General features: G+C 46.2%; 1 protein-coding gene across 2 annotated transcripts in view; it reads left to right on the forward strand.

The window, feature by feature from the left end:
* Positions 1–14,863, forward strand: part of SLC25A39 (solute carrier family 25 member 39) — an 18,034-nt gene that overhangs the window by 787 nt on the left and 2,384 nt on the right. Inside the window, exons 2-9 of one of the 2 annotated variants that reach the window (XM_018552745.1) lie at positions 4,227–4,300; positions 4,576–4,721; positions 4,817–4,876; positions 6,975–7,025; positions 9,231–9,340; positions 11,877–11,944; positions 13,664–13,788; positions 13,871–14,044. In XM_018552745.1, the coding sequence (XP_018408247.1) occupies positions 4,616–4,721; positions 4,817–4,876; positions 6,975–7,025; positions 9,231–9,340; positions 11,877–11,944; positions 13,664–13,788; positions 13,871–14,044 (694 nt within the window). In that variant the 5' untranslated portion in view covers positions 4,227–4,300; positions 4,576–4,615. The remainder of the gene's footprint in view (positions 1–4,226; positions 4,301–4,575; positions 4,722–4,816; positions 4,877–6,974; positions 7,026–9,230; positions 9,341–11,876; positions 11,945–13,663; positions 13,789–13,870; positions 14,045–14,863) is intronic. The other variant, XM_018552744.1, reaches the window with a different exon arrangement.

A 14,863-nucleotide genomic window follows, 5' to 3' on the forward strand; every position in this document is an offset into this window, starting at 1 on the left:
ACCCCCATGTATAATGTTTTTTGATTTGTGCTGTGTATTGTGTGTATCATTTGTGTACATTCACGGGTTCTGATCTATTACAAGGGGTTCCAGGGGGGACTTGAATGTTGTTTTTTAAATAAATCCATCAGCCCGGTTTAGCGTTTTGACAAATAATCATTGAAAAGCAAAACAGATCTTACAAATATTTTCCGGTGGATGATAAGCGGAGGGTTTGTTTGGAAAACATTGCACACAGATAAGGGATACTTGTAGTGACTGGACATGAGTCAGGTCAAGATGTACTATAGATAAGATGTCCAGATCCTCAGGGTACCCGCTCAGCTCTGGATTTGAGCCCATATTCACACATGGCGTTTCAGGAACACGCGTCACGTTCATGCGTGCTTGTGTGGCTTCATGTGCTGTTTGCCTCGCATCCCCATTGAATTGAGTGGGATGCTGAACAGACGACAAATGCCGCAGAAACCTTATATTGCAAATTTTGCCACACGCATTCCGTGCTTTTATGCATGGAAATGCAGAAGAAAAATGCGCATCTTCCTGGCCGTTTGGGGTGCCATTAGAAAGTAAAGGAGAACTATGAGGTGAGTGCTTTTCACTCACCTCATAGTTCTAGCCGACCTGTGACAATGAGACTGTCACAGGTCGGCTCAGTAGATCGGGAGGTGAGCGAACACATACCGGCGCTCGGTCACTTCTCGATCCTGTCACGGCAGAGAGCCGTGACAGGGGAGGGACTGGATTCCCCCCTCCCCGCTCCGATCTGCCAGCGCTGACTGGCGGAACGGACGGGGGAGGGGGCGGGTACAGCTGGCTCTGCCTCTAGATAGGCAGAGCCCAGCTGTCACTCACGCAGCTGGGCGGATCCAGACATAATTGTCGGGATCCGTTTCAGCGGCGGCATCTCAGTATACCGCGAGCTACAGCTCTGAGCTTAGGGTGACCGGAGGACGCTAGTTTGTGTCCTCCCGTTACCCTAAGGAGAACTATGGGGAAAAGCCCTGACCCCATAGTTCTCCTTTATTGGCAACGCAAGTGCATTTCGCATTGTGCAGTGTTTCTGTCACGCCCTTAAAGGGTAATTCCACCTTTCCAGGTGAATTTGGGAAAATGGAATCGCCCCTCCCCTTTATGCTTACCTTCCAGCAAACGCTCCTTCCCCTCCACGGGTACGGGTGTACTCTCTGTAGCACTCTGGGTTTTGAATTTCGCTCGCACATGACAAGCACTCATTGGTCAGTGCAATCACCTGTCCGTGCTGACCAATGAGAAGTGCTTCTCATTGGTCAGTGTGGTCAAAAGTGCTTCTCATCGGTCAGGTGACCGCGCTCATCAATGAGTGCTCACCATTTGCGAGTGAAATTCAACTCCAGAGCACTACACGACAGTACGGGGTACGGAGAGTACACCTGTCCCAGCGGAGGGGAAGGAGCGTTCACCAAAAGGTAAGTATAGCGCCGGGGAGAGGGGGCCAGATTGGAGGGGGCAATTCTATTGCCCCAAATTCACCTGGAATAGTGGAATTACTCTTTTATGGGCTTGCGTTTCAGAAAATGCGTCTATGTGCGTTTTTTTGCATTATTGATGTGTTCTGGTGCGTTTTTTATATAGTTTCAATTGTATTTTGTTTTGGTGCATTTGTATGTGTTTTTGGTGCGTTCCACACCAGAAAAAATGGCGTACGCAGTACTTTTTTTGAAACAATCTGGAACTGAACGCAGTGGTGTGAACCGGCCTCACTTGTTACCCTAGGAATGAATGAATGGGGATGCATTTTTGGACCAGATAAAAAAAAACGTTGTGGTCTGCAGATGGTGTGAGAAAAGTTGAGAATGATGTAGGAATGTCAGCACATGTTACAAGGTTGTTTCTTTTTTGGGGAGGGCATGTGTCTGGCTGACTTCCTGCGTGTAGCCGTGCGGTGCTCTTCATATGCTGTACTGCTGTGCCAGGTTTGATCGATGTTTATACTGGTGACGTTTGTACTTTGGTGGTTTTAATATCCGGTACACAATGTTCTTGAACTTCTTTTTTTTAACGTCTAGTGTTGTTGTGTCTGTAGTACAAAGCCGTTTTATCTGTGTTTTATTATCTGTATTCACCTGAGTTGGTCTTTTATGTAATGTGTTGTAAAGCATTGTGTAAAATTGTGTGTATCTTCCTGCACTCCTTACCGGATCTCCTAGGAGATGATGTCTGTAATAGGGTGCTTGTAGCGACCACGGAGGCACCGTGTAGTCAAGTAGTAATTCCAAAAGATGTCACCAGCACTCCAAAAGTAGATTCAATATATTTTAATGACAACGGTCATTCAAAATCACAAGTACTTTTCGGGGCCACGTTGGGTCCCCGTCATCAGGCTCAGAAGATTCCTTCCGAGATTCTGAGCCTGATGACGGGGACCCAACGTGGCCCCGAAAAGTACTTGTGACTTTGAATGACCGTTGTCATTAAAATATATTGAATCTACTTTTGGAGTGCTGGTGACATCTTTTGGTAAAGCATTGTGTGACACCTTTTGCTTACACATGCTGACAACTCTATATGTAAGGCCGGCCATACACTGCTAGATTTCGGTACGGCCGTTCGTAGTAAAAATCAGAACATTCGATAATATCATCAGAAATCTGACGAATGTCATTCCAAGTTTTATTTGATTTTAACATTTTGATTTTGGAATGAATGGAGCTTCTTCAATGAAAACCACATTCACTATCAGGGGGTTGTTCACTAAGCTGCTGAAGGCAGCTGAATGAATAACCGAACCGGTTACGGCTATTTTTAGCCAAACATCGGCTAGCTTCAGCTCCCTTCACTTCGGTTCAGCCAAACAGCCTCAGCACGTTCGACCAAACCAAAAGAAAGAACGCGTTTTTCCTCAGCTGATCGGCTGAGGTGAACGTTCGGCAGTTCCTTCTCCGCTCTTCACCTCTATCCTCCAAGGGGCCGAACAGCAGAGAGTGAATATCCGAATGCTCGGCTCAACATTCGGCTCGGCCATTCTGTTCGCTGCTTCAGAGGCAGCAATCCGAATAATAATGTCAGTGTAAAAAGAAAAAAAATGAGGTCTGTTAGGGGGGACCCCCGATGTAAAAAGAAAAAATACATGGGGTTCCCCTGCAAATTCAAGCCAGACCCTCTAGGTCTGATAGGGATTTTGAGGGGGACCCCAACCCCCAAAAAACAAAACAATGTAGGTTCCCTTCTAAAATTCCCAACCAGACCCTTAATCCAAGCACTGAACTTGGCATGGCAGGACAGGAAGGGGGAGGGGACAAGCGAGAGCCCCCCCTGCACCATACCCTACCACATGCCCTTGACATTGGGAGGGTGCTGTTACTGCTGCCTAAGCCAGCCAAAGGATTGGCCGAATGTTCGGCTTAATGAATAACCCCCTTAGAGTTCTGTTCACTTGAGAAAACTTTTCATCCGGCTCCTTTAATTTTTTTTTTTTACACCACTGCGGTTGAAAACGATGGTCGGTTTGACGCCATTAATAAGTCAATTGAACGTTCCAAAACTTTTTTTTTAAATGAATTCTACTGGTGTATATCCAGCTTAAAAATGAACTCCGGGTATACAAAAAGTTAACCCTTGCAGTGCAGGGATAGCCCATTTTTTCTCTAGCGGACAGAATAAAGAAGATACACTCAGCTGATCCTCAGTCCTGTGGTGGTGACTGTTCACCTCTCTGACCCCCAGCTCCGGCTGTGGCATGTCCCTCAGCGGCCTCACAGTAACTAAAAAGTTAGGCGCCAGCTGTAGCATTGGCGACCTAGCTCCTGGGATGTGTCCAGCCCTGGCTTAGATTGCCATGCCGCCACCTCTATGTTTGCACACTGGGTCCGCTTCTCTAGTCCAGACCTGCCGGCAGGTCACAGTGGGGTATTTCTGTATCTGGGTTTTATATGACATGTTCTCGGAAGGGATATTTTTGTACAAGAGCTAGATCTGTGACATATAAAAAAGACTTTATAGTTCCCCTGTAGGCATGATTGCTAGTGATTTTTTTTTATGCTGACTGCAGTTCTGTTGCTAGACACCTCCTAAATGTTTTGGGCACATTGATTGTAAGGTATTTGGCTGTATATAATGTGTTCAGTGATGCGTATTTAGTACACTGTGACAGCGGCATGTCGGCACAGGTGATCAGTTTGCAGAACACCTGCTTTTGCTTTTACATAACCATTAACATGCATTGTTCTTGTTTTTTCTCTGTGCAGTCACTCCTGGAATGAAGCATACTGTCATTTATCATCCAGCAGGGGGAGACTGTGAGCCTCCCATCAGGCCCCAGGTAAGAAGTGAGTTGTCATGTCGGTGCAGCATTGCTCTGGTGCTTATCCTGTAGATTGGCAGTTCAGCTGCTTTATCAGCACCCTGTAATAGCGGTCACGCCTGGCTCAGGGTGGGGATAGATAAGGATGGGAGGAGGTGGTGGTGGTGGTAGAAGTCTTTGGTAGCTCAAGTGTCTAATGTGTCTTACTCTTTCTTTTGCTTCTCTATTTCGCACATCTTAACTTCCATCCGTTCCCTTTTTTTATTTATTACCAATGTCCCCCTTCTCCTCAGCATCCCCCCAGATTCCTCTCCCCCAGAGCTTTCACTCATCATGGCAGGGATGGCGATGGAGGAAAGTGGCACCTTGCGGTGTGGCATCACGCCACTGCAGCAAATTATCGCCTCAGGGACCGGAGCTCTCCTCACCTCTCTATTCGGTATGAGATGTGGCAATGATAATGCGGGATAGCTATGTGGGCCTACCATGTAGATAGCTGTGTCTCACTTCTTCTGTCACCCTGTTCGTCCCCAGTGACCCCCTTGGACGTTGTGAAGATCAGGCTGCAGTCACAGAAGAAGCCATTCTCCAAAGGTAACATAGTGCTTGCAGAGTCTCCTCCGCTTACCTTCCTGTGCGTTGCCTGTCCGTCTGTAGCATTCAGAGATTGAGTGCTGCAAGTTAGGCTTTTCAAAGGTAACCTGGTGTTTTTGAGGAAGACAACCACAGCCAGGAGTGCTTGGATAGTAGCCTGCATCTCTTGATGGTGCAGTCATAGAAAGACTCATTGTCTAGAAATTTGTATTTGGATCCTGAAAACCTTCCACAGCTGGAAGATTTATAATGCATGAAGTGCAGCAACTTTTAGCAACCAGTTGCCTACAATAAAGCTGGCCATGCACTATTAGGGTAGATGGGAAAGTCTCCCCTGCTGGCCATTGCACCCACCGCTGTCAGAATATCTGAACAGTGACTGCAGCACTGTTCAGCCGTCAATTTTCGGCCCAGCTCCTTCATGAATGGAAGGGTTCCGGGAGGGCCACACGCTGCTCAAATCTCCAGAATGGTACGGCCAGCTTAAGCTCAAATCTAGTTGCTATGAGTAACTGCAGTTTATATATTACAATTGCTTTGCCTTATAAAATAGTCAGCAAGTCGTTTTAGATTTTTCTGGAAACCTGTACTAAGAGAGTCATGGAGGTGGAGCTCATTCTGAAATTGGCGCCTGTTTGGCTGGCTGTCTTTGGCTTCACTTAGAGCAAGCAGTAAAATCGAGGTCTAAACTCCGGATATGCATACTGAATCTGGGTCGGAGACTGAGAATGTATTAAGTTGCTTGACAGCCAGTCAGCTAGCATTTTCAGGAGGAGAACTCAGCAGTTACAGCTCCATACATTATTACTAATTTGATAACTGTATTCAGAGTGATTTGGTTGTATAGAATTACACATGTGCAATCATACGCTATATCTATAATCAAATATTGGTTTAAAGAAGAACTCCAGGAATTTAAAAAAAACTTACCCTTGCAGTAGGGCTACCTTCACACTGGCCTGGCCAGGAAGGGGGCTTAAAAGAGAACTATGGGGTAAGTGTTTTTCCCCATAGTTCTCTTAAGTGTCACGGGAGAATATATACTAGCGTCCTCCCGTGACCCAAAGCTCAGTATATTGAGCTACAGCTTGCGGTATACTGAGACCGTCGCAGGCGGGACGGATCCCGACATTACTGTCGAGATCCACCCAGCTGCGTGAGTGACAGCTAGCTCTGCCTATCTAGAGGCAGAGCCAGCTCTGCCCGCCCCTCCCCCGTCCGTTCCTCCAGTCAGCGCTGGAAGATCAGAGAGGGAATCCAGTCCCTCCCCTGTCACGGCTCTCTGCGACGGTATGTGTTCGCTCACTTCCTGATCTATTGCGCCGACGTGTGACAGTTTCATTTTCACAGGTTGGCTCGAACTATGAGGATGAGTGATTTTCACTCGCCTCATAGTTCTCCTTTAACACCCCGGGCTTCAAGTGGTTAACAGAGTGTTCTGTTCAAGTGAGCCTGTCACTTTACCTAATTAGGGCTAAGTAACAGGTTCTCCTGATGGCCGACCTCTTCAGCTATGGATACTTACCTTCCTTCTCCACATTCCTGTTCACCGACCGGAGTAGAAAGCCCTGTGTGAGCTCATCATCGGAGCTTACACATAGCTACAAAAAGCTTTTTACCCATGCCATGCCCAGAGGACATGCCATGCTCAGACTGAACACTGGATCATGGTAAGAAGAGGAGAGGGTCATATGTGCCCGCCGTACCTGGAAGGGCCGGAAATTTCACCAGGCTTTGGCTTGGGAATGGGGCATCGGGGTGGATAAGTGTCTACAATGGACAGGGTGGACTATCTGGTGGGCCATGTGACAAGTTCACTATGTGTGGTTAACTGTGACAAGTAATCCAAAGTCACAGGTAGCCGACCTGACTTCAGGAATCTGGTCGCTATGTCATTTACACTGCTTGCGCTTCCATATTGGATAACCACCCTTTAGCCGCTACATTTTCATAAAAAGCACCTACACCTTCAGCTTTAACATCATGGCTTCCAACATTAATGACTATATATATGTATTTGTATGTTGTTATACATATATTGCATAGATTGCTATCATATTTTTGTTTTTCTTCCCATTTTTTCCCTCTTGTGTTGCAGTAATGTCTGTAAAGTCTCTTCCCTGGGCACCCCCCTTGCGCCACCCTAAATGTGAGTACAGGTTGGCCCGCTCACTTTTCCTAGCATAAGAAAGAAAGTTTGCTGTGCAAACTTGGGCATTGAGGTGTTGATGTATGATGCCCCTTTGCTTCAAGGGATGCTAAATTTGTCATGGAGCTGAGTAGCTGTTCCCCACAGCAACCAATCAGGTTTCAGCTTTCATTCTAAGGTTCTGGAAAAATGGAATAAGGTTTCTGATTGGTTGCAGTGGAAAGAGGGCTGAACTTATGCTAAACTGTATATAAATGTTCCAGTGTGTCCCAATGTTGTCCTCTTTACCCAACTGCATTTTTACATCTGCAGCGTACATAGAGACATAGGTCTGTGGCTTTCAATGTATAAGCGTTGTCACTGACCTGTTTCATATGTGATTGCATCATCAGAACATCCTGAGGTCTGATTGTCTCCCATGAACATGTGTAATTTATTCCTGACATACCTTTTAGATCAATTTACATCGATCAGTGTGCTATATAGACATCCATAGCTATCTATCAGCAATAATCTTTCAGAGCCCTTTCTGCTCTGTGTGATGAAAGGTTAAAGCTGAACTCCGAGCACAAAAACTTTCATGAAATATGTTCCTCAGTAGCCACAAAGGTATAAATCCACTGTGCTGTACATAGCCTGTGCATTGAGCAGAGCTGTGGGCTGGACCCAGAAGGCTCCACCCACTACAGGAGGGGGCGGATATATGTCCAGTCACCCTGAACAAGGAGAGAGAGCAGCAGTGACTGGTCTAGATACAGAGGCAAGGTATCACACTGGATCACTGCACAGATATGGAAGAAATACACAAACACACCAAGATGCATGCAAGAATACACATGCCTCTTGTATTGAGATAATTTTTGCTTATCCTGGAGTTCGGCTTTAAGGCTGAACTCAAGACAAGCATCTAAATATACAGAGGAAGTATATATTAGGGCTGTTTAGCCTGCCAAGAGGATTTGCATGTATGTTTAAGCAGTCCTGAGATTTATACAGCTCTGGCACACAGCAAAGTCCTGTCTAGCATAGTAGGGATCCTTACAGGTCTTGTCGCTCCCCTAGTTCTGGCACACAGCACAGTCCTGTCTAGCATAGTAGGGAACCTTACAGGTCTTGTGGCTCCCCTAGTTCTGGCACACAGCACAGCCCTGTGTAGCATAGTAGGGAACCTTACAGGTCTTGTGGCTCCCCTAGTTCTGGCACACAGCACACCCGTGTCTAGCATAGTAGGGAACTAGTCATTGATGTTTTAATATATACTGATCTACATTATTTGGTTTCTTTTATATGCGGCTGGAGTTAAAGGAGAACTATGGGGTCAGGGCTTTTCCCCATAGTTCTCCTAAGGGAAACGGGAGGACACAAACTAGCGTCCTCCCGTCACCCAAAGCTCAGTATACCGCGAGCTGTAGCTCACGGTATGCTGAGACGCCGCAGCCGGGACGGATCCCGACATTACTGTCTGGATCCACCCAGCTGCGTGAGTGACAGCTGGCTCTGCCTAGTGACAGTCACGGCTCTCTGCAGGGACAGGATCGAGAAGTGAGCGAGCGATGGTATGTGTTCGCTCACTTCCCGATCTATTGAGCTGACGTCTGACATTCATTGTCACAGGTCGGCTAGAACTATGAGACTGAATGATGTTCACCTCATAGTTCTCCTTTTAAGCTTTAAATCTAGTTGCTGTGGATACTATACACCAGTAGTCTATGCCCTGCTTTATCCCATAGTCCAATTAGTTTTCTAGTTGGCTTCCTCCAGTTAATAATTAATCCCCCAGACGCACACTCTGTAGTTATGTGCACTCACTGTTTGTATTGTCCCTACAGAATGGGCCTGTTATATAAAACCCTGGAGGGAAAGGAATGTGTCGGAGTTGCCCATAGAAGCCAGTTAGAATCTTCCTTTTGATTTCCTGGCTTTCATTTGATTAATTACAATTGAAGTCTGGCTGCTAAGGGCGATACCTCTATTTCCTTTTATTTCCTATGAGTGTGTGTTGCTGTGCCCACCAGCCTGCTTGACACTGCGCCCCTCTCTCACCCTCCCTTCACACTAAAACTGCTTAAAATGGCCGTTTGTACACTAACCTTATGATTTCTCTAACACTGTGCCCATTTTCCTGCTCACTCCTGGCTTTTCTAGTCTCAGTAGCTGCCTTTGTAGATTTCATCCTCTGACCTCTCTCTCTTATAACCCGCACAGGGCGCTGTTTCCTGTACTGTAATGGACTCATGGATCATCTGTTTGTGTGCCAGCATGCCACAGCTTGCAGCACTTGGTACCGCGCACCCACGTACTTTAATGGAACTTTGGTAAGTGCAAAGGGGTCACAGGGGAGGCTTGTGGACGCAGACCTGGTCAGGAATGTTTAGATGAGGAGTAATGGCTTGCCCACACAAGTTCTGTGTCTTGTTGCATTCTACACTGCTTGGATGAAGCAATTTAAAGGTCGCTCGTCCTCGAATGTTATTTTCCCAGACTGCAGCTTTACTTAATTTTACTCGGTATTCAACTTTGTCCGGCATGACACCTACTCCATTTCTCTTGGCTCTAACTATAAGTTACCATGGCTTACAAAAACTGGCATGCATATTACTAAGATATCCACCTATAAACCTGCAACATTTCCGATCCCTAGCGCATCTAGATCATGGTGAGGGTAGGAACTTATTGGCCTCCCCTCGTATATGCAGAGCAGAAGTTGCACTGCAGGCTGGCACATTAGGTAGCATTTCTGGTGCTGAGAGTTTGTATGTTTTCCCTAACAGGGTGCAGTCTGCTGGATTGTTAATTGGCTTGAGAGGAAATTAAACCCCTTGTGTATATGCCATGCGACTTTGGAAGGAAGTGAGAGTAGAGGCTTCAGCAGTGAAGCATGTAAATCTGTAAAAACAAGAAATAAACATATGTTGTACAGGGTATCCATTAAAGAGCATCTAGCACAAAGCCTCTGATGGAAGCTGCCGTTTATGGACTCGCATGAGTTACAAGGAAGGGACTCTGAGATAGAAATTCTGCACACATTCAGTTTGTGATTGTAGTCACTATGTGCCTTAAAGAAGAAGAACTCCAGTTTAAAATGATATTAAGCCTTGCAGTGACCTGACCCCGCACTGCAAGGGTTAAATGCTCATGTTTGTCTAGGTGCTAAAAAAAAAGGTTCTACTCACCAGACCATCCGAGTTGGCTCCCTGCTTCTGTTCTAACGGAAGCATGTCTCCTCCAATGCACAGATGGACTGCTCCTCGGCATCCTCGCGTCTATACACAGTGTATAGAGTGTGATGACACCAGGATCCTTAGACCGCTGCAGCAGAGAGGGAGAGAGTACAAGCTGGCTCGGAAGGTCTGGTGGTTATAACTTTTTTTTTTCGAGCACCTAACCTTTGCAGTGTGGGGGGTAGTCCCGCTGTAAGGGTTAATATTTTTCTGGAGGTCTTCTTTAAAGCAGCCATCAGAAGTTTCTTAAACATGTATTTTGCCTTGTGATAGATTCCCTTTAATTTAGGGCTGGTAATGATTACAATTTTCGTGTTCCATTAATCAAAATTTTTTTTAATCGATTAATTTCGATTAATTATAAACGCACATACAGATCCAACTACTTTGGCCTATACAGCACAGCAATGAAGTAATAAAATGAACTAGGATCACACTAATCCAGCACGTTATTAATCTCATGTGCCCCACTCAATATGGCCGCCGCTTGAGTGGGGCACGTGAGATTAATAACAATAGCATGTGTATAGGCTAATGCCTTGGCTGGCGCTCATGCAAACTCACCTGCCCAAGTGGCTCCGTCGTCTAACAAAGGGGGGAGGAGTCCGGTGACATCGACGTCACCGGACTCCTCCCCCTTCCCTTTGTTAGCCGTCACAGACATCGACGTCACCGGACTCCTCCCCCCTTCCCTTCGTTAGCCGACGGAGCCACTTGGAGAAGGGGGGAGGAGTCCGGTGACGTTGATGTCCGTGACGTCACCGGATCGCCAACGGGACTCCCGGAAGCCAACGGAGAGGTGAGTGTTTTTTCATTAGCGATCAAAATTATTTTAATCGATCAAAAAGTTTAACGATTAATCGAGAAATTAATTTTTAATTTCCACAGCCCTACTTTAATTAACTGTAGGTTAGGATATGAAGAATATGGAATGCAAATATATTTTTGTCTGAGTATTTGCCTACCAGATATGCCTTCTGCAGCCCTTGATCAATCGCTTGGTTTGGTCCATGCTCCTATGGATGGCTATGCACTCCATTAGTAAGGATCCAGCCAAAGGAATGGACAAGGTCCACAGTACGGTGGGGTGCAGAGCACAACCTGGCTATTTATAAGGAAAGGCTTGTTAGAATGGTGCTGAAGGTAGAGCAAATATTTCCCATGTTGTTTACACTGAGAGAGGCCAATGGGACCTAAATAGGAGTGAAGTTGTACTTTTATATAATGCAACTTAAGTAATTGAATTTGCATTGCTATTGCCCATCTGTAATCCACTGCACCACAGCACAACTGGAAAAGTAAGGACCTTCCCTAGTAGCTGGCCATGTGCTGACTGAGGAGAGTGCAGTGAGCAGACTGGTGACCTCATCAGCATTGTGCTGCTCTTTCATTATGTAGTCAGCAGGCTGGTGATGTGCTCTTCAGTGGCGGTTGAGATTCTGGTTGTGCTGTTTGGCAGGGAAGATGGGGGGGAGCTGAGTGACAAGACTGGTTGACCAGTTCTCATATATGTATTTCAGCTGTGTATTTATCTGCTTGTCTGGAGATCAGTATAATTAGTGTTTTTTGTATTGCATCCTCAGGTCTGTTTTTAATGTTTTCTTTTTTTCAATGGTATTTTTCAATGCAGGATGCTTTTGTGAAGATCTCACGCCATGAGGGGCTGAGATCACTTTGGAGTGGCCTTCCCCCTACACTGTGAGTATTCGGCTTCATGACGGGGGGTTAAATATTTTATCCAGTGTTGACGGAAAACACAAATTAAATAAATGGTGTAACTTTTAGTACACACAGGCATTTATGTTAATATATGCTTGTAACTACAGGTACAGTATATAGAACCTAACATATAGCATTTATATTTTAAGGTCTAAATTGGCTTCTTGAAGCCCTTAAAGTGACCCCTTTCTTTGGCTATGAAGGTCAAAATAAAAGGGTCACTTAACTCCCCTCCTCATATTTCAGGGCTCCTCCACCAGAACGAGGGAAAGCCCTTTGTAAGCTCCAAACCAACGCGTCAGAGCTTACACAAGACTCCTTCCCTGCCCCCATGTGACAGTGCTGGGCTAATTACTAGGCACTATTGATGAGCCTGGGAGCCCAGTTTGCCCAAGCACGCTTGTAACTGGAGGGTAGGGAATGCACCACTCGGCAACTGATTGGACCGGGAGGAGGGGGTGGCAGACACAGGTTTGAGCAGGCTTGCACAAACTCGGGGGAACTGGGTTCACAATAAGCCCAGGCTCATCACTCATAGGAACCAAGCTATTTCATGGGACTGGGGGAATATGTCACATGCTCATCTGTAGTATCTGTGTGTGTTTTTTACAGGGGGGAAAAGAAATAGGGTTGGCGGGGAGTTGGTCGCCAGATTTTTATCAAATGGGTCTGTTGAAGTACTTGTTGCACGGTACAAACAAAATCTTAGGTTCTCCTTTTTAAGGAGATACGAGTTAGTACCGATAAGCTGGCTGTCTATCTCTTATCCACAGTGAACCTGAATTTAATTTTTCTAGTGCGTAATCAGTTACTTTAGCATGGTTTTTCTTAAGCAGGTTAGTACAGTTTAACTATTTTTTTTTTTTAAATTATTATTATAATAACTTAAAAGAGAACTATGGGGGTAACCATTTTATCCCATAGTTCTCTTTAGGGTCACGGGAGGACATTAGTATATGCTCAGTATAGGACATTAGTATATGCAATTGCCCGCTATAAAATGAGCGCCGCAGCCGGGACAGATCCCAACAATACTGTTGAGATCCACCCAGCTGGCTGATTGACAGCGGGCTCTGCCAATCTAGAGGCAGAGCCAGCTGTGCCCGCCCCCTCCCCTGTCCGTTCCTCCAGCCAGCCCTGGAGTATCAGAGAGGGGAGGAGGGGAATCCCTGTGGGGAGTGATGACTTAGAGTCACCGCTCTCTGCAGGGAGATGATCGGGAAGTGAGCAAGCGACTGTATGTGCTCGCTCACTTCCAAATCTTTGGAGCTGACGTGTGACAGTTTCATTGTTGCACGTCAGCTCTAACTAGGAGGATGAGTGTAAATCACTCACCTCATAGTTGTCCTTTAACAGAACTGAGTAAACATACACTGTATACATGCAAAGTAAAATAAAGGTGCCTTGTTCTCCTGATGGATTCCCTATAACAGAGTTGATGGCATTGTTATGGCCTCGTGAGGATGCGGAGACATGAGCTACTGCAGAATCTGGAGCAGTTGTCCATGGCAACCAATCAGCATCTCTCTTCAATTTGTTTAGAGAGGGCAGTGTGGGCAGTTGACCTGCTTGCTTTTTATAAATTGTTATGCTTTCTAGTTATTTTATTTTTTCTGCGGACACAACTGGTGAAGGGTGTTTAGGAATTGTTTGCTGCGATCCCCATCATGTTGATTATCTCTCTGTCTCCCCCTACAGGGTGATGGCTGTGCCTGCAACCATTATCTATTTCACTTGCTACGATCAGCTGCGGGACTTTCTGTATTACAGCCTGGGGTACAGCGGCAGTCACATCCCTCTCATCGCTGGAGCTCTCTCTCGATGTAAGTGTTTTGTACACAAATGTCCATGTAATTTGTGTCAACTTGATCACAGGTTCTAATATCTCTGATTCTTCCCTTTTAGTGGGTGCAGTGACAGTCATCAGTCCTCTGGAGCTGATCCGCACTAAACTGCAGTCCCGTCAGCTGTCCTACATAGAGCTAGGAGCCTGTCTGCGATCTGCTGTATCTCAGGGTGGCTGGCTGTCCCTCTGGAAAGGATGGGGCCCCACAGTGCTGAGGGATGTGCCGTTCTCAGGTATGTTAACTGTCTCTTTTCAGCAAGCATGGCAATAAACATTATTTGCATCATTATTATTATGAGACCCAACTTCTTCCACACTGCTGATGGGCACCAACATCTTGGAAGTGATGCCAGTAAACTCAAGCTCAAGGGACACTCTATAGCACGGGGTATCCAAACTTCAGCCCTCAAGCTGTTGTGGAACTATAAAGTCCCAAAAGGCATTACAAGACCCTGACAGCCACAAGCATGACTTCCAGAGCCAGATGCATGAAGGAGCAAAGGGCAATACTATAGAGCCTTTGTTCTCAACTGGTGGGTCGAGACCTTGTGTTCAGTGGGTCGCGGAGTGCCGTCCACTGCGCTAGGTGAGAGGCTCCTCAGCCTTCCCCTAGCGCAGCACTGTCCGTTCTCGCGCCGAGCAAGCAGCTTGAGGTGGGCTGGGCTGGGAGTATGACTGTGAGGGAGCTTGCAGTACCACAATGCCATGCGTTCTATTGCAGTGCGCCTTTGGTCATGATTAATTACCAAGGACAAATGTGTGTCCTGAGGTTACACAGGTTGAGAACCACTGCTATAGAACATGGGCGGCCAAACCTCGGCCCTTCAGCTATGATGAAATTACATATCTTATCATGATAAAATATGTAATGTAATTTCATTTTAGCTGAAGGGCCGATGTTTGGCCACCCATGCTCTATAGTATTCCCCTTTGCTCTTTCCCATAAATGTTATATAGTGAGAGGTGGAGGAGCTGGGCCAGCACGAACAGTAATTAGACACCCCCAGAAGAGGAGAGTCCTATGACATGCAAGGGGAGAGGGGTGGGGGGGG

This window comes from Nanorana parkeri, unplaced genomic scaffold (assembly GCF_000935625.1).
Source record: "Nanorana parkeri isolate BGI_ZX_2015 unplaced genomic scaffold, ASM93562v1 scaffold96, whole genome shotgun sequence".
NCBI classification, from domain to species: Eukaryota; Metazoa; Chordata; class Amphibia; order Anura; family Dicroglossidae; genus Nanorana; species Nanorana parkeri.